The sequence below is a fragment of the Sardina pilchardus genome, chromosome 1 (assembly GCF_963854185.1).
Source record: "Sardina pilchardus chromosome 1, fSarPil1.1, whole genome shotgun sequence".
NCBI classification, from domain to species: Eukaryota; Metazoa; Chordata; class Actinopteri; order Clupeiformes; family Clupeidae; genus Sardina; species Sardina pilchardus.
In genome coordinates, this window is record NC_084994.1 from 26110880 (window position 1) to 26136450 (window position 25571).

Here is a 25571-nt window from a genome sequence, read left to right on the forward strand (position 1 = left end):
ATAAAAACCAGAAAATATTATTTTAGTAAACAAGACAGTTCATCAGCAACAGGATGATAGTTATACTACTGGTTGTCCTGCCACACTTGCTAAATAGGGCGAGGACTGCCTGTTTACCTTTATATGGAATGTAGCCCTCATCACAGGTGCAGTAAAAGCTGCCCATGGTGTTGGAGCAAGACGCAGATCCGTCGGCTCCACAGACGTCAGGCCTCTCTGAGCACTCGTCTACATCTGAACAGGATACAGGGATAGAATAGTTTGGGTGCCTCTCATTCTTCTTTTTACACATACTCCCTTCCTTCCTCGGTCCTTGTTTCCACTGATCTGGATAAAGAATGATGGGGCGGCAACAATGGGATAGTCTATTCAGTGTTAGTTAGATCAGTGGGAACGAGCCTGGAGGAGCGAGCATCGAGGATTAAGGAGAGAGGTTGAGAGGCACCCATGGTCTTGGACACACAACACAATCAGGGGACGATGCAGATGACAGAATCAAGGTCTTCACACGATTCACTAGGACAGAGAACCGTCTACCTTTCTTGCAGGTTCAAGTTACGAGTGTTGACGCAAAACTTGAACACAATATGAACAATTCGGCTTCAATGAAACGATACTGATAGCTACAGTACGTGTGTGTGTGTTGGATGTGCTGCCTGAATAATGTTTATCATTATAATGTCCCCGTTTTTGGTTGCCTGTCCCCAGGAAAATACAGAAAAACTATGTCCTCATTTTGTTTTGAAGATAAAACTTGTAGGCTATGTATATCAGATTGATAGTCAAAATTAAAATGTCCCTGTTTTTTGGGATTATGTGCCCGGTTTTGGTCTCTCATCTAGTCACCTACATGTTATGTACATCAGTCTATCTATGGGCAGTATACCTTGGCATGGCTTTGAAGCATCAGTGATGGTCACTCCAGGAGGCTTCTGGTATCCCTTGTTACAGACACAGCTAAAGCTCCCATTGGTGTTGCTGCAGAGGGCATTGGGTCCACACAAAGAACTGTCTCGTGCACACTCATGTATATCTGTGAATGACCACATATGTCCCAGTTATGTACAGTACTTGTTTAACCCAGTATTGCAACATAGTGATATAATATATTTCAATAGCAGTGCATATTTTAATTCTCATATGGGACAGTAATGCTGAAATTAGTTTTTAATTTTGAGTATGTGCCATAATGCGCTCGCCTCAGATACATTGTGTACTGTATTTAAAAAAAAAAAAAAAAAAAAACCTCAATTCCAGACTAGTCCTAAATAGAAAACAGTGACTTTCACTACAGTAGTTTACCCAAGTTTAAACCATGTGCCCAACTCAAGAGGGGGAGCACATCTTTACCTGCACACCCATAGGAGTCTCCTGTTGGTAGAGTCCCTGCAGGAATCTCATAACCAGGGCTGCACACACAGGCACCACTGCCGTCCTCACACCGAGCGTTCACGCCACAGACCGTCTCATTACACGACCTATGACCTGGAGATATAAGACAACAGTATAGGGTGACCAGATTGTGTCCTCTTTTTGATTTGTGAAAAAGAGGACACAAGAGAAAACACTGCCTCAAAAGGCTATTTTGTATTCATTTGTGAACGACAGAGAGAAACACGGTGCAAATTCGCTGTAAACACGTTTGAGGCGCTAGGCTAAAGACAATCCTGGACAATTTTTAGGTGTAAAAAAGAGGACATGTCCAGGAAAAAGAGGACATCTGGTCACAAATAGAGACACATGAATAATAATATACAGTAGATATACAGTATGGCAGCAAATGGGATGCCCTGTATTGTCTAACCATACTTAGGGGCAGACGCGAGCCTGGTATCAAAACACAGGTAAAGACAGCCTGATCTCACCAAAAGGCGTAGAATGTCACGCCGGTTTCTTAAGTCATTTGGCGTGTTACAAATAGCTTTAAAAGTGGCGTATCATTTTACGCCAAGCCGTGAGATCACGTTGTAAAGATGGTAAACCCCAGCACTGTAGACTGAGAATGTGCAGCAGCCACTATTCACTATTCACTGCTATCATTGTGGACAAACTAAATGTAACATTTTTTTTTTACACTCACGTGTGACATAGCCTTTGGATGTGGGGTACAGATACCGGTAATAGAATCCTGTCTGACAAGTCAATACAATAACTTCCTCTTCCCCATGTAGTGGTGCAGGTGTAATGCCAATAAGGTTAAAAATAAAAGCTGTACGTTTGTGTAAAGTGTTGTGTTGTTTTTTTAAAATAGTAAATAATGAAAATTTATTCAAATTAAACTCAAATACATTTAAATTGTATAGCATTAGGCCTATATATTTTGTACCCCATGGGGATATAGTGTTTGGGTTGACGAAGTTCTGCCGTGTGTCTGACTGTGTGTCTGACACTGTGATATGTGTGTGTGTGTGTGTGTGTGTGTGTGTGTGTGTGTGTGTGTGTGTGTGTGTGTGTGTGTGTGTGTGTGTGTGTGTGTCTGTGTGTCTGTGTGTCTGTGTGTCTGTGTGTCTGTGTGTCTGTGTGTGTCTGTGTGTATATACTAATAGTGTGTGCTATCGGTTCCAGTTGATGCAACTACAGTAGGCTATAGAATGCTTTAATAAAAAATGTCCATGTTTTGAAAATCCACTCACGAGTGACGAAGCTTTTGCTCGTAGGGTAGAGATAGTAGAGGTAGAACCCTTCGGGACAGGCCAGCACGTTCACTTCCTCGTCCCCCCGGCAGTTGTCAGGGGAACACAAACTCATGGCTCTGACACCGTCCGCCAGGCCGGGGTGGGCGTCCCCACCGCAGAGCGACAACGGGTATTTGGTTCCACCAGCGCCAGAATCGGGGCAGCCCTCGAACAGGGCGTCGCCGCCGACGCCAGCGAAGCGGTACCAGCCCTCTGCCAGGGCGTCGTCCGTTCTGGGCCAGCTGGGGAAGGTGGACGTGAAGCCGACGTTGCGCCACGGGTCATCGACGACGTTGTGAATATCACAGACATCTGGTGAGGGGAGAAGGCTGGTCAGAGACCGGACATCTATATACTGTATGGCTGTCACAACAATTCAATCAGATCAATAGTCAAACTGAAAATGTCACTGTTTTTTCAACATTTTTGGGATTATGTCCCCGGTTTTGGTCTCAGACATCTGGTCACCTACATGTTATGTACATCAGTCTATCTATGGACAGTAGGTATACTACTGTATGGCTGTCACAACAACATCATATTTTCGGCGTATGATTGTCATGGCCAACCGAATTCATGTTAATGATATCTTCATGATATATCAAGTTCATAATCAGGGTAACCCCTGGGCATGTCTATGCGCTCCTATGTAATATGACCCTATAGAGTGAAAAGCTGTAGCTGGCTTGCTGCATTAGCTGCTGACTCTATAGCAACACGAGCTAGGTCAAACCGATTGTTTACCGACAGTGCTTGGTGAGTTAGAGAGAAATAGAAATCTACTGTAAGAGAAAACTCACCCAATTTCTCCTGTAGCAATCCACTCTTAGAAAGGTGCTACTGTATATAGAACCAAAAACCATGCTTCATATATGGCACCCATAAATAGCCCTTTAAACTGTTTTGAAGGGTCCATTAAAGCCTGCATGGTTCTATATAGCACCGCAAGAACCCTTTTTTTTAGGAGTGTACTGTACCATCACCCCCAAGACCACATGAGCCCCTACTGGCCCACTCTCTCACCATATAGTCTGGACACTCTCCCCACGAGCTCCTACAGTATACTGGCCCACTCTCTCACTGTAGTCTGGGCACTCTCTCTTACCGCAAGCCCCTATACTGGCCCACTCTCTCTTACCACGAGCCCCTATACTGGCCCACTCTCTCTCCCCATGAGCCCCTATACTGGCCCACTCTCTCTTACCACGAGCCCCTACAGTATACTGGCCCACTCTCTCTCCCCATGAGCCCCTATACTGGCCCACTCTCTCTCCCCATGAGCCCCTATACTGGCCCACTCTCTCTCCCCACGAGCCCCTATACTGGCCCACTCTCTCTCCCCACGAGCCCCTATACTGGCCCACTCTCTCTCCCCACGAGCCCCACGAGCCCCTATACTGGCCCACTCTCTCTCCTTACAAGCCCCTATAATGGCCCACTCTCACCCCACGAGCCCCTATACTGGCCCACTCTCTCTCCTTACGAGCCCCTATACTGGCCCACTCTCTCTCCCCACGAGCCCCTATACTGGCCCACTCTCTCTCCCCACTCTCTATACTGGCCCACTCTCTCTCCCCACGAGCCCCTATACTGGCCCACTCTCTCTCCTTACGAGCCTCTATACTGGTCCACTCTCTCTCCCCACGAGCCCCTATACTGGCCCACTCTTTCACCCCAAGAGCCCCTATACTGGCCCACTCTCTCTCCCCACGAGCCCCACGAGCCCCTATACTGGCCCACTCTCTCTCTCCACGAGCCCCTATACTGGCCCACTCTCTCTTACCACGAGCCCCTATACTGGCCCACTCTCTCTCCTTACGAGCCCCTATACTGGCCCACTCTCTCTTACCACGAGCCCCACGAGCCTCTATACTGGCCCACTCTCTCACCCCACGAGCCCCTATACTGGCCCACTCTCTCTTACCACGAGCCCCACGAGCCTCTATACTGGCCCACTCTCTCTTACCACGAGCCCCACGAGCCTCTATACTGGCCCACTCTCTCTCCCCACGAGCCCCTATACTGGCCCACTCTCTCTTACCACGAGCCCCATACTGGCCCACTCTCTCACCCCATGAGCCTTACGAGTCCCTATACTGGCCCACTCTCTCTCCCCACGAGCCCTGGCCCACTCTCTCACCCCACGAGCCCCTATACTGGCCCACTCTCTCACCCCACGAGCCTCTATACTGGCCCACTCTCTCACCGTAGTCTGGGCACTCTCCCCATGAGCCCCTATACTGGCCCACTCTCTTTTACCACGAGCCCCTATACTGGCCCACTCTCTCTCCCCACGAGCCCCTATACTGGCCCACTCTCTCACCCCACGAGCCCCTATACTGGCCCACTCTCTCTTACTACGAGCCCCTATACTGGCCCACTCTCTCTTACCATGAGCCCCTATACTGGCCCACTCTCTCACCCCACGAGCCCCTATACTGGCCCACTCTCTCTTACTACGAGCCCCTATACTGGCCCACTCTCTCTTACCATGAGCCCCTATACTGGCCCACTCTCTCTCCCCACGAGCCCCTATACTGGCCCACTCTCTCTCCCCACGAGCCTCTATACTGGCCCACTCTCTCTCCCCACGAGCCTCTATACTGGCCCACTCTTTCTCCCCACGAGCCCCTACAGTAGAATGGCCCACTCTCCCCACAAGCCCCTATACTGGCCCACTCTCCACGAGCCCCTACAGTATACTGGCCCACTCTCTCTCTCCACGAGCCCCTATACTGGCCCACTCTCTCTCCTTACGAGCCCCTATACTGGCCCACTCTCTCTCCCCACGAGCCCCTATACTGGCCCACTCTCTCTTACCACGAGCCCCTATACTGGCCCACTCTCTCTCCCCACGAGCCCCACGAGCCCCTATACTGGCCCACTCTCTCTCTCCTTACGAGCCCCTATACTGGCCCACTCTCTCTTACCACGAGCCCCTATACTGGCCCACTCTCTCACCCCATGAGCCCCTATACTGGCCCACTCTCTCACCCCACGAGCCCCTATACTGGCCCACTCTCTCTTCCCACGAGCCCCACGAGCCTCTATACTGGCCCACTCTTTCTCCCCACGAGCCCATACAGTAGAATGGCCCACTCTCCCCACGAGCCCCTATAATGGCCCACTCTCTCACCCCATGAGCCCCATGAGCCCCTATACTGGCCCACTCTCTCTCCCCACGAGCCCCTATACTGGCCCACTCTCTCTTACCACAAGCCCCTATACTGGCCCACTCTCTCTCCCCACGAGCCCCTATACTGGCCCACTCTCTCTTACCACGAGCCCCTATACTGGCCCACTCTCTCTTACCACGAGCCCCTATACTGGCCCACTCTCTCTCCTTACGAGCCCCTATACTGGCCCACTCTCTCTCCCCACGAGCCCCTATACTGGCCCACTCTCTCTTACCACGAGCCCCTATACTGGCCCACTCTCTCTCCCCACGAGCCCCACGAGCCCCTATACTGGCCCACTCTCTCTCTCCACGAGCCCCTATACTGGCCCACTCTCTCTTACCACGAGCCCCTATACTGGCCCACTCTCTCTTACCACGAGCCCCTATACTGGCCCACTCTCTCTTACTACGAGCCCCTATACTGGCCCACTCTCTCTTACCACGAGCCCCTATACTGGCCCACTCTCTCTCCCCACGAGCCCCTATACTGGCCCACTCTCTCACCCCACGAGCCCCACGAGCCCCTATATTGGCCCACTCTCTCTCTCCACGAGCCCCTATACTGGCCCACTCTCTCACCCCATGAGCCCCTATACTGGCCCACTCTCTCACCCCACGAGCCCCTATACTGGCCCACTCTCTCTTACCATGAGCCCCTATACTGGCCCACTCTCTCACCCCACGAGCCCCTATACTGGCCCACTCTCTCTCCCCACGAGCCCCACGAGCCTCTATACTGGCCCACTCTTTCTCCCCACGAGCCCCTACAGTAGAATGGCCCACTCTCCCCACGAGCCCCTATAATGGCCCACTCTCTCACCCCATGAGCCCCATGAGCCCCTATACTGGCCCACTCTCTCTTCCCACGAGCCTCTATACTGGCCCACTCTCTCTCCCCACGAGCCTCTATACTGGCCCACTCTCTCTTCCCACGAGCCCCTATACTGGCCCACTCTCTCACCCCACAAGCCCCTATACTGGCCCACTCTCTCACCCCACGAGCCCCCAAACTGGCCCACTCTCTCACCGTAGTCTGGACACTCTCCCCATGAGCCCCTATACTGGCCCACTCTCTCACCGTAGTCTGGGCACTCTCCCCATGAGCCCCTATACTGGCCCACTCTCTCACCGTAGTCTGGGCACTCTCCCCACGAGCCCCTATACTGGCCCACTCTCTCACCGTAGTCTGGGCACTCTCCCCACGAGCCCCTATACTGGCCCACTCTCTCACCGTAGTCTGGGCACTCTCCCCACGAGCCCCTATACTGGCCCACTCTCTCTCCTTACGAGCCCCTATACTGGCCCACTCTCTCACCCCACGAGCCCCTATACTGGCCCACTCTCTCTTACCACGAGCCCCTATACTGGCCCACTCTCTCTCCCCACGAGCCCCACGAGCCCCTATACTGGCCCACTCTCTCTCTCCACGAGCCCCTATACTGGCCCACTCTCTCTTACCACGAGCCCCTATACTGGCCCACTCTCTCTCCTTACGAGCCCCTATACTGGCCCACTCTCTCTTACCACGAGCCCCTATACTGGCCCACTCTCTCTTACCACGAGCCCCACGAGCCTCTATACTGGCCCACTCTCTCACCCCACGAGCCCCTATACTGGCCCACTCTCTCTTACCACGAGCCCCACGAGCCTCTATACTGGCCCACTCTCTCTTACCACGAGCCCCACGAGCCTCTATACTGGCCCACTCTCTCTCCCCACGAGCCCCTATACTGGCCCACTCTCTCTTACCACGAGCCCCTATACTGGCCCACTCTCTCTTACCACGAGCCCCATACTGGCCCACTCTCTCACCCCATGAGCCTTACGAGTCCCTATACTGGCCCACTCTCTCTCCCCACGAGCCCTGGCCCACTCTCTCACCCCACGAGCCCCTATACTGGCCCACTCTCTCTCCCCACGAGCCCCTATACTGGCCCACTCTCTCACCCCACGAGCCTCTATACTGGCCCACTCTCTCACCGTAGTCTGGGCACTCTCCCCATGAGCCCCTATACTGGCCCACTCTCTTTTACCACGAGCCCCTATACTGGCCCACTCTCTCTCCCCACGAGCCCCTATACTGGCCCACTCTCTCACCCCACGAGCCCCTATACTGGCCCACTCTCTCTTACTACGAGCCCCTATACTGGCCCACTCTCTCTTACCATGAGCCCCTATACTGGCCCACTCTCTCTCCCCATGAGCCTCTATACTGGCCCACTCTCTCTCCCCACGAGCCTCTATACTGGCCCACTCTCTCTTACCATGAGCCCCTATACTGGCCCACTCTCTCTCCCCACGAGCCTCTATACTGGCCCACTCTTTCTCCCCACGAGCCCCTACAGTAGAATGGCAGACTCTCCCCACAAGCCCCTATACTGGCCCACTCTCCACGAGCCCCTACAGTATACTGGCCCACTCTCTCTCTCCACGAGCCCCTATACTGGCCCACTCTCTCTCCTTACGAGCCCCTATACTGGCCCACTCTCTCTCCCCACGAGCCCCTATACTGGCCCACTCTCTCTTACCACGAGCCCCTATACTGGCCCACTCTCTCTCCCCACGAGCCCCACGAGCCCCTATACTGGCCCACTCTCTCTCTCCACGAGCCCCTATACTGGCCCACTCTCTCTTACCACGAGCCCCTATACTGGCCCACTCTCTCTTACCACGAGCCCCTATACTGGCCCACTCTCTCACCCCATGAGCCCCTATACTGGCCCACTCTCTCTCCCCACGAGCCCCACGAGCCTCTATACTGGCCCACTCTTTCTCCCCACGAGCCCCTACAGTAGAATGGCCCACTCTCCCCACGAGCCCCTATAATGGCCCACTCTCTCACCCCATGAGCCCCATGAGCCCCTATACTGGCCCACTCTCTCTTCCCACGAGCCTCTATACTGGCCCACTCTCTCTCCCCACGAGCCCCTATACTGGCCCACTCTCTCTTACCACAAGCCCCTATACTGGCCCACTCTCTCTCCCCACGAGCCCCTATACTGGCCCACTCTCTCTCTCCACGAGCCCCTATACTGGCCCACTCTCTCTCCTTACGAGCCCCTATACTGGCCCACTCTCTCTCCCCACGAGCCCCTATACTGGCCCACTCTCTCTTACCACGAGCCCCTATACTGGCCCACTCTCTCTCCCCACGAGCCCCACGAGCCCCTATACTGGCCCACTCTCTCTCTCCACGAGCCCCTACAGTAGAATGGCCCACTCTCTCTTACCACGAGCCCCTATACTGGCCCACTCTCTCTCCCCACGAGCCCCTATACTGGCCCACTCTCTCACCCCACGAGCCCCACGAGCCCCTATATTGGCCCACTCTCTCTCTCCACGAGCCCCTATACTGGCCCACTCTCTCACCCCATGAGCCCCTATACTGGCCCACTCTCTCACCCCATGAGCCCCTATACTGGCCCACTCTCTCTCCCCACGAGCCCCACGAGCCTCTATACTGGCCCACTCTTTCTCCCCACGAGCCCCTACAGTAGAATGGCCCACTCTCCCCACGAGCCCCTATAATGGCCCACTCTCTCACCCCATGAGCCCCATGAGCCCCTATACTGGCCCACTCTCTCTTCCCACGAGCCTCTATACTGGCCCACTCTCTCTCCCCACGAGCCCCTATACTGGCCCACTCTCTCTTACCACAAGCCCCTATACTGGCCCACTCTCTCTCCCCACGAGCCCCTATACTGGCCCACTCTCTCTCTCCACGAGCCCCTATACTGGCCCACTCTCTCTCCTTACGAGCCCCTATACTGGCCCACTCTCTCTCCCCACGAGCCCCTATACTGGCCCACTCTCTCTTACCACGAGCCCCTATACTGGCCCACTCTCTCTCCCCACGAGCCCCACGAGCCCCTATACTGGCCCACTCTCTCTCTCCACGAGCCCCTACAGTAGAATGGCCCACTCTCTCTTACCACGAGCCCCTATACTGGCCCACTCTCTCTCCCCACGAGCCCCTATACTGGCCCACTCTCTCACCCCACGAGCCCCACGAGCCCCTATATTGGCCCACTCTCTCTCTCCACGAGCCCCTATACTGGCCCACTCTCTCACCCCATGAGCCCCTATACTGGCCCACTCTCTCACCCCACGAGCCCCTATACTGGCCCACTCTCTCTCCCCACGAGCCCCACGAGCCCCTATACTGGCCCACTCTTTCTCCCCACGAGCCCCTACAGTAGAATGGCCCACTCTCCCCACGAGCCCCTATAATGGCCCACTCTCTCACCCCATGAGCCCCATGAGCCCCTATACTGGCCCACTCTCTCTTCCCACGAGCCTCTATACTGGCCCACTCTCTCTCCCCACGAGCCTCTATACTGGCCCACTCTCTCTTCCCACGAGCCCCTATACTGGCCCACTCTCTCACCCCACAAGCCCCTATACTGGCCCACTCTCTCACCCCACGAGCCCCCAAACTGGCCCACTCTCTCACCGTAGTCTGGACACTCTCCCCATGAGCCCCTATACTGGCCCACTCTCTCACCGTAGTCTGGGCACTCTCCCCATGAGCCCCTATACTGGCCCACTCTCTCACCGTAGTCTGGGCACTCTCCCCACGAGCCCCTATACTGGCCCACTCTCTCACCGTAGTCTGGGCACTCTCCCCACAGCCGGTCGTCCTCGTACGTGTGCGTGGTGGAGCACCAGTGGGAGTGGTGGTACGCGCCGGAGCAGCCGTGGTGAGGCGTGCCCCAGAGGTCAAAGGGGAAAACACAAGGCGCTCCGCGGGCATTTCCATTGACAGTGGCGTGATCTGGGTTAGAGCAGATGCAAAAATACATACATACATACATACAAATATGTTGTTATGCATACATGCATGTACATACAGTATATACTGTACACAGTGTGTACATACAATACAATGGTGGAGAGGGAGGTGGGGTGCGGAGATGGAGGAGGATTGGACAGCAAGAAGTGTTTAGAAACAGGAAATGTTTGAATATCTTTGGCTGGTTTGACAATAAAAAAAGATCAATGACAAAAAAAGTGTACGTACGGGTCGAAGCAAGTATGGTGCTTCCCAGAGGAAGACGTGCCAAAATGATCCCTAGAAGAGACACACATGCATCCCTAATAAATGTAAAGATGGTAGTGGTGGCAGTGCAGGAGTGTCATGGTAAGATAGCTCTCTCTCTCTCTCTCTCTCTCTCTCTCTCTCTCTCTCTCTCTCTCTCTCTCTCTCTCTCTCTTTGTCTGTAGCTTGCGTACTGTAGTTTGTGTACTGTAGACCAACACACAGATTGGATATCCACAGATTGGATATCCACTTTGGATAAAAAGCGTCTGCTAAGTTCACTCACACTCCACTTAAAAATATCACTCACTATATTATGGGTCGCCTAAAGGCCAGTTCAAACACAAGATCCGCGACGAGACAAGCTGCAACATTCTAAAAACCAGCAACGTTCTAAAACTCTGCAACTAAGATTTGACATGTTGAATGTTTAGCGACGGCTTACAACTGCTTGCAACTTTTGATTCACACCGCCGCAACTGCTCTCCGCAACTTTGTTTGAACTGGCCTTAAGTAGTGGTCTGAGGCAGACCACTCTGTGAGAAATGTCAGAGAAGCTTTCTCAGCACAACATCTCAAATCATATCGGTAGAAAAGACTCAACTCAACATTGTTGTTGGTGTCTGAGAGCATTTCTCTGGTCTTTTAGGCCGTGGACTCAACATAGTAATAGACAAATTCTATTGTCATCTACATCAGTGGTGGATAAACTTATACTTACACAGAAATGCGACGGTCCTCATTTTGTTGACTTCAGGCACCTCTTGTTGGGCCTGGCTGCCCAGAAGAAAATGAAATAATCTCTATACTCTCTCAGGGCACTCCAACCATAAACGTAAGGACTCAAGAAAAACCTTCTAAAACAACAGCAGCAGCGTCTGAAAAGTGTTGAACAGTCAAATCCGCACTCGTTTCTGACCTGGGTCCTATCATGTAGCCTATTAAATATCTCAACGAACTGTGATTATAGTGCATTATAGCACACTTTTATATCATCACATTCAGGAGGTCACTTCCCTTTTGAATGTAGGCCATTTCACAGAAAAGTTATGAGAGGTTGCCGAGTATAACCTTTTCCCGTAAAAAGAAATGAACTGTCATCATTGTGTGTTTTGGTGTTTCATACTGTACCTTCAAGCAGGTCATGATAGTATGCTAGAATGATGTCATACATCACATTCAGTAAATGTTCAGTAAGAGAGATTCAGTGTTTGAAATTAGGTTTTAGGCCCATTCATTATGTAGGGTAAACAAAGGAAAGCGGTGTCAAACATGACACTACGAATAATTCTCTTGGTGAACTAAAACAAAATGTGGAAAATTGAATATCTCACAATCAATTTCCTATTAGTCTACCCTTCATATGACAAACGTAAACAAACAACCTTGTGATTTCTGACCCACTTTTTCTTGCAAGAGTTATGATGGTGCTTCAGCCTCTCACTGAGTTATGAGGGTGCCTAGCCTCTCACTGGGTCACACAGCCTCAACCACTTCTGCATTCTTCTCTCATCACTTCCTTGTAATTGTCACTCCCCGCAATGAACTCCAAAGAGGTTTACTTGAGATGCTGCTTCAATAGGCCTTCTTTTCTAGTGTAGTTCTAACTGTACGGAACAACAATAACACGCAGTAGCCTACACTGATTTGGATCTCATCTCACCATCGTCAGTGTCCAGTCTTCATTAGCCTACCTGTTCATAGGCCTATAGGCTACCACAGCACAACTGAATGAAGCCTTCAAACGAACAGAAGTGCTTTCACACCACATAACAATCTGTGAATGAAGTTCACAAACAACCAAAAACAATTTAATCAAAGACAGGTAAATCACTAGATTCAACCACAACAGTGTAAACAGCACCTGGGCCCATCCAAATAGGGCTTCAAACTATGTTTGTAGTATCCTTTTGAGTTTATTAGTAAAAGACAAATCAACCATTTTTGGATATTTAAGAACATGGTCTGCATTTTAATGTGACAAAAATATTGAGACAACATTCAGCATTGTCTTTAGCTGGATTTATTTTCTCAGATTAGATATTTACCACTGGCCTACTAGTATCGCGTTTTAAAGTTATGTTTGTCCCTTATCGCGGCTGGTAAATAAGTTCAGAGCACACCCACGAAAGTTCAGAACACACACCCTCAGCTGGCGGGATATTTGGAGAGAATGGTTGTTCCTACTGTAACTTCTTTGGAATGTCTGACTTGCTATTAGTTGGTGGTTGCAGTAAACCTAACATTATCTTACATACGATTTGTAACCTTCTTCGGATCCACGCATTACTGTCGCTAATGAGAGCGTTTCCTGCACCAAACAGTCAGAATGGACGAAGTAAGTCACTCGACTTGTTTTGGTAACGCTAGCCTACACGATTTTGCCTATTTTCTGAATCGATTAACTTTTAAGAGTAGCCTAAGACGGCCCACCTCGACTGTGCAGTGATGGCAGCTTAACTTCTGGTTTAGTTGGCGAAGTTTAACTATCAGCCTAATGTAACTTTTTTTTTTATTAGAGTCATGTTAGCTGCCTTTATCCCAGCAATGCAATGCGAGCGAACTAATGTGGTTAAAGATGAGTGTTAATCGACCACACTGGGATATTAATTTGGAACCGGGTAGCTGCTATTGTTTTAGCCTGCCTGTCTTTTCTTCCACAGGAGTTGGACTGCAAACCAGTTGCAACCATTGCAACGCCCACTTGTAAGATTGAACCGGGCCCTTTCGAACCGTTGGAGGCCAAACCTAACATTAATGATTCAGAAATCGAACATTTGGGAATTAAAGTGGAAGTAGTCAAAGTAGAAAACCTAAAAGAAGAAGAAGAAGAGGAGGAGGAGGAGGATGTGGACAACACAGCGGATTGCGCGCACAGTAAGTAGGCTGTAGTCCAGAGAGAGAGAGAGAGAGAGAGAGAGAGAGAGAGAGAGAGAGAGAGCGAGAGAGAGCGCGCGCGCGCGCGCGCGACCTGTTCTCAACAGATCAGTGAAAGTTCTACATAACAAACACAATACAACAGCTACAACTTGTCAACTTATTCATGTGCACAAGAGGAATACGTCCTCATTCTCCAAGTCACACATTAAGGAAACCTATTTGCCTACAGTTCTGCTACAGGAGGTGCCAATCACATTCACACACCTGCATCAAAACACGTACTGTAGGCCTCCTTTCTAAAGCATTCATTACAGTGACACAAATCATGGACAGTGGCGGTTCTAGACTGAACTAGAATGCATTTCCCGGTGGGAAAGTGCGAAGTGTGCTTGCTCCGACGCGCCGCGAGAGCGCCCCGGCAGGATACGCGACAGCTCGCCCTCAGGTCAAAGCGCCAAAGTTTGGCCAAGACGCGAAGCTGCTTCGAGTTTGGCGACGTTGCCCTCGATTGCCGAATTCTTACACTGACCTGACGAGTTGCCTAGGTTTATCAGTGGTATGTCCCAGAGCACCTCCAATGTAAAAATGTAGATGTCATCCCAAAGACGTAAAGAGATATGAGCCAAAATGCATTTTTGCTAATTGCGGCGCCCCCTAGTGGCCAAATTACAACACATTTACTGAGGCTACTTTGGATGGTGTCCAAAATCATCCCGCCAAATATGGTCTCGATACCTCACAGCGTTTCCGAGATTTGACCTCACTTCCTGTTTGGACGCTTCACCATCGAATTTGATTGGCTGTCACGGGCGAACGCTTTGATGTATGAAAATGAAATGTACACCTCTAAGGTCTGTAGACCTTGTGTTGAATTAAGTATGAGTTGTTCACGTGTAGCTAGCATGAAACACGTAACCACTGAAGGAAGGAGGGAGCCTAAGGAACTAGGCTAGCCTGACGACGTCATACTCAATTCTTATCAGAATATGAGTCTGAAACTGCTCCATTCAGCTGCGATTATGGGGCGTGATTCAACCGATACAGTGCGGGGGGGATAGCTCTGCACTCATTGGATAGACCAAACCAAACAGAACAAGTTATTGGCTGTCAGTATCTGCGAAATCTAAGACAGAAATATGTAGCAGGGTAGGCTATGGAAAACATCCTCCTTCGTTTTTAAAAATAATTCCTTCAAACTGTATGCAATGAACAGCTGGGGAAGTGTGTCGTTAACCCAACGAGCAAACAGACATTTTTAAACAAACGGGAACAACATCACCCAAACATGCTGTTTTAACTGGGTCTAAGTGTTCAGAAATAGTTGTGCGAATCCGTGATAAAACCTCCGTTTCAATAGCTAAGATAAACGAAAGGCCAAACTGCATGAACAAATTATGCATTCATAGCCATAGCGTTTCTGTTGCAATCAAAATCAACCTAAGCGAACATGGTCTCACTACCAACTCGTTGAACGAGGACGCATGCAGCCGTGAACGTCACTGCTGTTCATATGTCAATCATCACGTAAAGCCCGCCCTGTGAAATGTGATTGGTCCGAGCCGAAGTGTATCTCGAATAGTAGCAGCTGAACGGAGCAGTGCCAGACCGAAGTTCCCTGCCGAAAAAGAATGGAGGCGGGGCTAAACTTCGGTCTGGCATCCAGGCTAGAACTAGGCATGTTTCTAGAACAAATACGAGTAATGTTAGGAGTATAGCTATCCTGTTATGCGGGAACATCCGCAGTTTACTCACTGTTAAATAATTTGCAATGTGTTATAGCCTCAAATGGATGGTAAAATAAACAGGACGACTCACCTGTTCAAATGATGTAATAGGATAAAATTTGGTTTTGATAAGTCAAAGCAACCAGGCTGTTACTGGTTAACGTTTCTGAATATGAAATCGATTTTGGATTGGTTGCATGTGATAAAAGCTATGCCATTTCCTGTCCAGACAGCATTCATATTCAGAAATACTGTACACCGGCAACAAAGACACACACACACACACACACACACACACACACACACACACACAAACAACTCTTTCAAACAGAAACGTCAGTCCGTTACATCTGCCTCTTGTCCACAAACTGCATGTCGCTGAGTTGACTAGCAACGAAGACTTTCACATAAACACACACACACACACACACACACACACACTTACACACACACAGACACACCACCCCTTCAAACACAAATATCTGTCTGTTACGTCTGCCTCTTGTCCACAAACTGCATGTTGCACAGTTCACCCACATCTACCCACAATTCTTTGATTTATAAATAACCCCAGCATTAAAAAACTGCAATGTGTCAAATCTTATTATACAACAATTGGGTTCTATGAAGCTGTTTCTTTGTTTCTGATTGGCCGAGAGACGTTCCATGAGTTGAAATATACCACGATAATCCACTCTGACTTTTCACAGCTAATAATAAATCACTCCGCGATACAATGTCAAATTGTCAAGTGTAAAACGAACTGTCACATTGCATCCAAGCTGAAATACAGATACTCAGAACATAGAATATGACGGAGGTGGATATTAGCTAGTTGGATGGCATGTAGGCTAAGTAAAATAGTGATGTTTCAAAGCTAAAAGCATGTCCTAACCAGACGCAATGCGAGCTAACGTTTATTAGGCTATATTCTGCATTGCTTGACAACGGGAGAGATAGAACTAACGACTGGCTTTTGGCCATAGCAACGTGCTTTTAGAACTAACGACTGGCCTTTGGCCATAGCAACCATCCATTTAGAACTAGTAACGGCAGTTTGTCCTGCAAGTAATAGAACTTTGTGGCGGAGAGAAGTTAGTTCTACAAACAAGACAGTTTTAGCGATTTACATTATAATGGGAAATTAGCGCAAAAAACAAGTGGTAGAATTGTTGTATAAAAGCAATATAGCACTTGTGATCGTGGGTTGTTGCTGGATATTCCCACGGATGTAGTTGCCTGCGCCACTCGGCCTCGGGCCTCGAGGCTAGGGCCGAACAACACCCGTGGGAATATCTAGCAACAACCCACTCCCACTCGTGCTATATTGCTTAAATATGTATACTGTATGTATATACTGTATGGGCAATTCCATGCAAAACTGTCAAGTCCATAACCCCACACAGCATCATACTATGATGTGGATGATGATTTCTTAAAAGTTTACCATTTCGCTCGCGCAAAAACAAAAATGAATCGTTCCTACATCGTTTTTTTCATCATTCCTACAAACATTTATCAGAACCAACATTTCTAGATGATGTTGGGAATGGGGTAGGCCTACTATTACTAAAATAAATGCATAAGGTAGCCTATGCCTGTTTTTTACATCCCGACTATTTAATGTAGGTTTTAGGCTAAGCCTACACAGTAAGAGCAACAAGTTGGCCAGAATTATATGAAATAAGGGCATAAAGGGCATGAATAAGACAATTCCTTAGGAGGGGTTGGGAATGCCTGGGTTGAGTTTGAGATGCATTAGGCCTATAGCCTACACATGGATCATCACTATTTGTTTTGTGTTTTTATCCAACTTTGATAACATGCATATAAATATGGAGATTACTTTCTTTTCGCCTTTTCATTGTTATTAGCCTATGCCAATCAACTGAGTTGAATGCTGTGCATGTTGTCTCTACATAGGCTACACATATTGCTGTGCATGTTGTCTACACAGCCTATAGTACACAGCCTATAGTACACTGTTGGCTAATCTAATTAGGCTACACACTTTGCGATAAGGTGACATTTCTGATTCTGACACAACCATCATACAAAATAAAACGAACTCAGCCAAAAGCCTGTTGCAAAAGCCAAGTTCAGCGGCCACAACGTTTTGAAACTTTTCCCCCGGTTCCCATTCGGCTTATGTGACATTTGCAACGTTTAATCATCTTTAACATCGTTCATAGACCTTTACTGACCTCAATCACGCAGACCACCGCAGCATCAGTCTCTCTCTCTCCTGCTCCTCACTAACTTCTTGAAACATCTTTGTATCATCTAGCCCAGGGGTTTTCAAAGTGGGTGCCGCGGCACCCTGGGGTGCCGTGACGCATGCTCAGGGGTGCCGCGGAATTGTCTAAGGCTTGATAATTTAATGAAATTTTAAAAAGCATAATATCCATTTCAAAATTATTTTTATTGCAAAAACGTATTTGCAGCACAAACAATAGGCTACAGTTTAATGTATCGTACTGTACTGTATGTAGGTAGGCTACTTATAAGTTTGTTTGTTTGTTCAGTGACTTCGTTCGTTATTCCGTATGGCGGAGTGCAGTTATAGGCGCAAAAGATACGTTTTTAAAGAGAACGCCATGCACCTCCACAGGGACAGACCTCGGAATCTGACCAGACGAAATCAGCAAAGAGAAAAGTGAGGCAATATAACGACTCCTACCTCCAGTATGGGTTCACTTGGGCTGGCGAGGTAACGTGTCCCACACCAGTATGCCAGGTCTGCAGGGCGTGGGCTAACGATGGCTACGGCTATTGGGGAAGTTTGCGCTTCAAATACGAGTCCACTTATGCTAGTGGCCTTTGCCAGCTGCTCGCTAACGTGAGATGTCGATGAGGACAAATTTACAGATAACTTTTTATTTTGCAAAGAACTGACCAACCATGCTGCCGGAGATGAGATATTCAGGGTGACAGTTGAATACTTGAGGAACAATAATCTTAGCTGGGATATGTGCGTAAGTGTGTGCGCTGCCACTGACGGGGCGGCCTCAATGACAGGTCGGGTCAAAGGCTTTGTAACGAAAGCTATGCAACAGAATCCTTCCATGGTAGCGACGCATTGCATGTTGCATCGGGAGGCTCTTACTGCAAAAACGAAGCCTGACGGATGTATTGAAACAGATCGTAAAAATAGTTAATTACGTTAAATCACGTCCCCTTCAAACACGGTTATTCACTGCCCTCTGCAGTGAAATGGGTTAAGACTGCACACCGAGGTCAGGTGGTTATCAAATTGGTTATCCTGTTCACCATTTATTCAAACGTTCAATTAAATTAGTTGAATGAAAGTAGTTCATTTGAATAAAACAAAAAAAGATATCAACTTCACCTTATCTTAGTAATGCCTATAATAAAAGCAGTTTTGGCCTATCCAACGTATCACAAGGTTAAAGAAAATGGCATGAAGTACAAATATGGCACAAATGAGGTTGAGTAAAAAGTAAAAAAAAAAATAGGGGTGCCGTGGATGGAGAGAGATATGTTTAGGGGTGCCGTAAGCCAGAAAAGTTTGGGAACCACTGATCTAGCCAATGAATTGAAAGACAGTCTAAATGTTCCCATGCCAAAAACTAATGCTATACAATGCCATTTAGTTTTCACCATGTCTATGGTTTTCACTCGCAATAAGAAGCTGTTAGCCTGAGTTTGGTTGTTCGATGTTGGCATTTTCCATAACGTTCCATTTAGCTGCCAAAAGCAAATGAAATAGACAAATAGCTTACAATATCGCCAGGCTGCAATATCACCTTTCCTTCCCCATAGCTAAATGTAGGCAACGTTAAGCAATTAACAATTAGCCTACTAATATCAACTAACAATCTCACTATGTCGTTCACTGCGAATTGTGTCCTCTCTTCCGCCCACAGCACGGGAACGTTAACTACGCTCGCCTGCCTACCGCGCTAGTCAGAGCGCTAAAGGCTCTGAGGCATGGGAATCATAACGATACTTTCATTCAATAAACAGACTTGTAGGCTATTTATAGTTTGACTCGCTTTGTTGTCATGTTAAATTAATATCTAAATAATCACGCTGACGGTGTCAATGACAATCAATCAGGAGGAGTAGTTATTGAAAATAATCACGCTTTAGACATGACCAGCCCACTTCAACTTGATGGCACATAGACCATAGCTAGCAATAATTGCAAATATTTTTTAGATCTTCTGACTAAGTTTACTGTACTTATTCAAACGACATCAGCACCACTGTCACTGGATATAAAGCAAACGTTGACTTTCACTCGGTGCTTCACTGACTGTAAAAAAGTGTCATAATATTATCTATCTATGCACTGCCTGATGCTTGACAGCAATTGCTAGCTCGATGAGTTGCGAAACGACATCAGCAAAACGTACCACTCGGTCCGTATTAAATTTACAGTTAACAACATTGGCTTCCCAGGCATGCATTTAATTACCTTTCACTGCCTTCACGTCTGCCAGGCTCCAAACTGTCTTCATAACAGCAGTTGCAATTCAGTATTAAAACAGCCTTGGTAAAGTTAAAACCAACTATTTGAACTGCAGTTAGTTTAGCCTAACCTCATAACTAGACCTCTCAAATTCCGAAATTTGAAGTCTAAATATACACACTTTATGTTGAAAGTGTAACTGCGATTACATTCTAATTAAAATCCTCCTTGCCTCAAGCACACTGCAGACAGGGCGACCGCTCTACTTCCGGTATTTCGCCGACGTTGGGAGTGAAGTTCACCCAGAATGCTCAGGTCAATACAAATCATCCAAAACACACCGTCAGTATGAAACATCGTGTAATTGTCTAGTATATATACCAAATGAACACCTACAACATTTAACAGCGTGTAAGTCCGTACTTGTCCTTAGGGGCCATGGCATTGCTTAGATCTAACAAGTCTCAGGATGAGACACTCCGTAGCGGACCATCCTAGAACTATCCACATTGTACCGTTGCGGACCATCTCCAACATCCAATGATAAATTGTAAGGTGTGAGGCTACTATCATACGCTAGGGAATGTATGCCAGGACATGGCAGAACTCCATAGTGCTGTGAGAATTGCACCAAGATATTTTACAAGAATGGCCTTGATTTGATTTTTTAAAAAAAAAATATCAACATTGTATCTTAAATCACTCTGAAATGTCATTTCTGCATGACCTAAGCAATTTAAGATGAGCTATTCCGAATAATAGCATACATTCACAAACACACACGTTTTTGCTAATTATAGAGCCATCGACAGACCAAATAACACCAAATTTATTGAGGGTGCTTTGGATGGGGTCTCAAGTCATCCCACCAAATATGGCTTTCATACGTCACAGCATTGCCAAGATAGGCACACTTCCTGTTTGGTGGCTTCGCTCGCTGAATTTAATTGGTCGTCACAGGCGAACGCTTGGACGTATGAAGGCGAAATCAAGGCATTTGATCCGCCTTGGTCTGTAGATCACGCGTGCCAAGTTTCATGACGATCGGATGAACTATGCGGCCAAAGTCGCTTTACTTTGATTTTGGACAAAATTCAAAATGGTGGAAAATCCATCATGGCGGAAAATTACGTCACATGGTGCGTTGGAATCGGCTGAGTCAGAGGATTCCAACGGTATAAGTTTTATCAAAATCGGCCATACGGATCAAACGTTACGGGCATTAACGTGTTTTCCAACTTTGACCAGTTGGTGGCGCTAGGGCGTGAGAGCGGAGAGCATGAAACCTGGTGGTGTCAATCAGGGTAGTCTCTTCTATCAGCGTACCAAATTTCATGACTTAATGTCTTACGGTTTGGGCTACAGGTGGAAAAATGTGTGGGCATCAGCGCTCAAAAATCACTTTTCCATTCATTCCTATGGGAAAAAATCGACCGGAAAAACTGGAATAACGGGAGAACGACAAGGCGTATCAAAAAGCTGTATACAAGCCACCATCCTCGCATCAGGACCGACGCGTGAGAGGTGGAACGGCGTCTCTAGCTCTAAATCCCTAGGACAAGATAGGGAGACAAAAGTTTGACTTAAGATAAATAAGTAGTATATGAAACGCACGGAGAACAATAGTGTGCTTTTGCAAGCACACTAATTACTCCCCAGGCGAGATCCTCCACGAGCGCCCCCATGAGTGTTTTTTGACGCACTTTGCGTCAGTCGGGCTCATAGGGTTAAGCGCTCGTGCCGCCCCATACAAGATGCCGCCCCGGGCGACTGCCCGGTTCGCCCGTACCTAAAACCGCCACTGATCATGGAATATGACTTATAATGATCATACACTCACACTAGTACAGCTTCATCAAACATAGTCAAACACCCAAGAGGTGAAGACGTGGCCACCCCATTTGCACATTTACAAATCAGTTCATGTGTTGCCTGTGGAATATTTCTTCATCAAAATAGCCAATTAACAGATAAGAATATTTTTCTTGGATAGTTTTGTCATAGAAATACATCATGAACACATGAATACAACTCTACTTTTTGAAACCGACTATTCAACTATTCAAAACGCTCGCATCTCAAATGTTGTTTATTTGCAAAGGCCTACAAATGGCAATCAGTGCAGTGCACAGAACTTATCTCCGTGGAGCAAAAGTGATTTGAGCACCTGTAGATTAAGAGAGAAGGGTCTCTAAAGATTCAATAATTGCATGTAGACCACTACAGCACGTTTACAAGCAGGTTTGTTTGAAGCAGGTTTAACTACATATTTTGCCTCTTGTCCCTCTCTTTGACTTCCCTGATTCCATGACAAAGCAAATCAATATTAGTGAATGATTTTCAATTTAGTGCTGAATTGGTGGCACATTTCACCAAGCCTTCAGGCCAAACGCAATCAAATGAAGTTGATGGTGGAACAGTTTTAATGCTAACATGTTTTCTTTTGTTGTTCACTTGAAAACAAAATAAATAACAAATTGTCTAAAATAGTCGGGTTCGCTCTTGGATAGTAAAGACATACTCTACTCTAGTTCATTTTTAGCTTAACAAAATGGCTTAAACAGACTTACATCTCCTCTAATACCAGTTTGATAAGCCGTGGCATGGATCACTGACAGTAATGATTGAGGCATGTCAGTTTGCTCACTTCTGTAGGTGAACTTCAGTGGGTCTACAGTATATGGCAGTATTCTCTACACTTATCCCACCCCACTTCCTATATGCCTCCCCATTCATGTGAATAGAAAAATTACTGTCTGATGACTGCTCATAGGGCATTACTAAGATGGGTGCTAAGTGGGGCGTGGGGACTTTGAATGCTTGTTTTAAGTGTTTGTGTGTTTGTGTTTTTGTGTGTGTTTGTGTTTTTGTGTGTGTTTGTGTTTTTTTGTGTGTGTGTGTGTGTGTGTGTTTGTGTTTTTGTGTGTGTTTGTGTTTTTTTTGTGTGTGTGTTTGTGTTTGTGTGTATGTGTGCATGTGCGTGTGCGCGCGTGTGTGCGTTCGTTCTCCCCACTTATTCAACCCCCCCCCCCCGTATCCCCGGTTGCTAGCAGTCAAAAAGCGCTTTAGCCGCGAGGAGGAGTCCGTACTGTGGCGGGAGGTGCTCGCCCACTGGGACCAGCTCTTCGGCCAGCGGAGCCGCCTGCTCCCCAGGGTGGGCCGGGGTTCCGTCTGGAGCCAGGTGGCCGCCGCCGTGCAGTCGGCGTCCGGGGTGGCGCGGGACGGGGAAGAGGTCCGCAGGAAGTGGTGCTACTTCAAGAACCAGCTGAGAGCCAAGCTGGCGGTCATTAGCGCGTCGGGCGAGGAAGAGGACGAGCCCGGCGCAGGCCTCAGCGAGATGGAGGCAGAGGTGGCCTCTAAGATGAAGGGGACGACCACTGGGAGAGACGCAGGACACGAGGCAGAGGGTGAGTGCGAGAGTTAGCCTATAGTATTAGTATGGAAATTGTTCCTGTTGTTGTTGTTGTTGTTGTTGTTGTTGTTGTGCGTTTTTCTACCTGTGCTTGCCGTAGTTTTGTTTTTGCACCCTTGTTTTTTTTTGTATGTACACCAAAGCTCTGAATTAGGTCTTTGAGATAGTCAGACACAGATGTTTGCACCACGACATTAAAGTGGTTCACGTACTGTACACCGCCTTGTTTATTGTGCTTCAGAGCTTAATACCATACAGATATAATAATTTGCTGGCAGCTACTAGCTAAGCGTTTTTTGTATGTTGTATGTATGAGATGTCAGATATGGACAGCTTCAAAGCAGCTGGTCAAGTTGAGGCAGTAGCAAATCTGAAGTCGTTAAGTCATTTTCTTTGCAGATCACAACTTAGTTTGTTAGTTAGCTAGACGGATGCAATTCTCATAATATCTGCGTTGTTTTAGATGACTTTCTATGTTTAATCATTCGTCTCATTAGTGCTGAGATTGTTTGTAGATGATGAATTTGTTAAATTGCTCACTAATTATAATTTCTGCTACTGTACCCTCCCCCCTCTCTCTCTCTCTAGGATTGCCACAAGACATTGACAAAACATGTAGGTTATTTCTCTTAATTAAAATAAGACCATTAAATGCTCTGCTTTATGTGTGCCTTTCATTTATGATCTACTTATTTGTAATGTCAATTACTTATTTGTAATTACTTATTTGTAATGTCTCCAGGCCAGGCCTACCACAAGCGCTTCAGCAAGGACGAAGAGGAGATTTTATACAAGGAGGTCCTCCGCCACTGGGCGGAGCTGTTCGGCGAGCGCCACCACAGCCTCCTGCCTCGCGGCGGCCGCGCCGCCGTCTGGAACCGCATCGCCGCCAAGATGAACAGCAGCTCCGGGTCGCTCGTGGCCCGCGACGGGGAGGACGTGCGAAAGAAGTGGTGCCACCTCAAGAAGCAGAAGCTCCACGCGGCGGACGACGTCGTTGCGCAGTCGGGGGGTCTGGAGCCCGCAGGAGAGGTGGACGGGGAGGACCTCAGTCTGCTGAAGCAGAGGATCGTGTCCAGGATGAAGCAGGACGCCGCCGAGGGCAAGACGGGGACGAGGGCCAGTGAGTATCCTGCCCCGGTGTTTTGGTTTTACTTTTAGTCATTTGCAGACAAAAGGCCGGCTTCAGAAAGTAAAAGGTCTGTCGCATTTTTTTTGTTTCAATCTTTCACTTAATCAGGTGTTTCTAATTAGCACAGCTCTTAAGCAAAGATTGTTAAAGCGGAGCAGGACACTTCATCAGAAGCCACTGATGAGGGGTAGGGGGGTCAAAATCCTCCTTTTTTCCCTTTTTTTTGCAAGATGCAGCCGAGGGCCAGTGTTTTGGTTTTGCTTGTAGTCATTTGCAGAGGTGTAAAGGGCTGGCTACAGAAAGTAAAAGTTCTGCTTTCTGAAGCTGGACTTTTATATTATCACTTGCAAAACATTTTTGTTGCTAACTACAATAAGGGTCTGTGGCCCCCTGGTGGTTCACAAAGGCATTGTAGGTGATTCCTGACTAATAATGTAGTTTCACTGTGGAAATCACCATTTTTATTCAGGACTGACACCCCCTGAAACAGAATAAAAAACATATTTTGGTGGAATATTTTGAGAGCTAGGACAAATGTATCAGTGCTTGATTTGTCTGTATAGAGAAGGACAAGGTCTACCAGGACTTATATACAAATTGCTAGACTGAGCTGCCTTCATTTAACAATTAAATGTTGATGCCTTTCAATCCACATGAAGTCTCTTTTAGAACAGTCAAAACAAAAGTTCAAAGTAAAACAAGCGAACAATCAAACAAACCAAAACAATTTGTAACATGTTCTCTGAAGCTCCGGTCGGCTGTTGGCTAGTTAGCACACTTGTTGCACACCAAACCTCAGTAATGCCCCTTATAATGACCTCCATCCTGTCTCTAAAAAACCTCCAGCCTCCAGCCGACGTTTCTCCAAAGAGGAGGAGGACCTTCTCTACACCGAGATCCTCAACCACTGGGAGGCGCTGTTCGGCGAGCGCAACCAGCTCCTGCCGCGCGGCAGCAGCATCCCGGTGTGGACTCTGGTCACAGCCAAGCTCAACGCCGCCACCGCTACCGCCGCTACCGCCGCTACCGCTAGCCGGCCGCGTGACGTGGAGGAGGTGCGCAAGAAGTGGAACAACCTGAAGAACCAGCTGAAGGCC

At 48.1% G+C, this 25571-nt stretch overlaps 2 protein-coding genes across 2 annotated transcripts; one reads left to right on the top strand and one right to left on the bottom strand.

Annotated features, from left to right (window-relative positions):
• Nucleotides 1-379: 379 nt before the first annotated feature.
• LOC134077570 (uromodulin-like) lies at nucleotides 380-11716 on the bottom strand. The gene is made up of 7 exons (XM_062533260.1): nucleotides 11613-11716; nucleotides 10874-10924; nucleotides 10460-10627; nucleotides 2634-2987; nucleotides 1351-1485; nucleotides 887-1033; nucleotides 380-399 (listed from the first exon to the last, which is right to left on the bottom strand). Exons 1-7 carry the CDS (start codon nucleotides 11632-11634, stop codon nucleotides 380-382), a joined length of 897 nt encoding a protein of 298 aa, XP_062389244.1. The 5' UTR covers nucleotides 11635-11716.
• Nucleotides 11717-13057: 1341 nt separating this feature from the next.
• LOC134077576 (uncharacterized) lies at nucleotides 13058-25566 on the top strand. Its single transcript, XM_062533275.1, has 7 exons — nucleotides 13058-13229; nucleotides 13555-13768; nucleotides 22981-23337; nucleotides 23931-23957; nucleotides 24085-24465; nucleotides 25321-25510; nucleotides 25557-25566. The coding sequence occupies exons 1-7, from the start codon at nucleotides 13221-13223 to the stop codon at nucleotides 25564-25566; spliced, it is 1188 nt and encodes a 395-aa protein (XP_062389259.1). The 5' UTR covers nucleotides 13058-13220.
• Nucleotides 25567-25571: the final 5 nt, after the last annotated feature.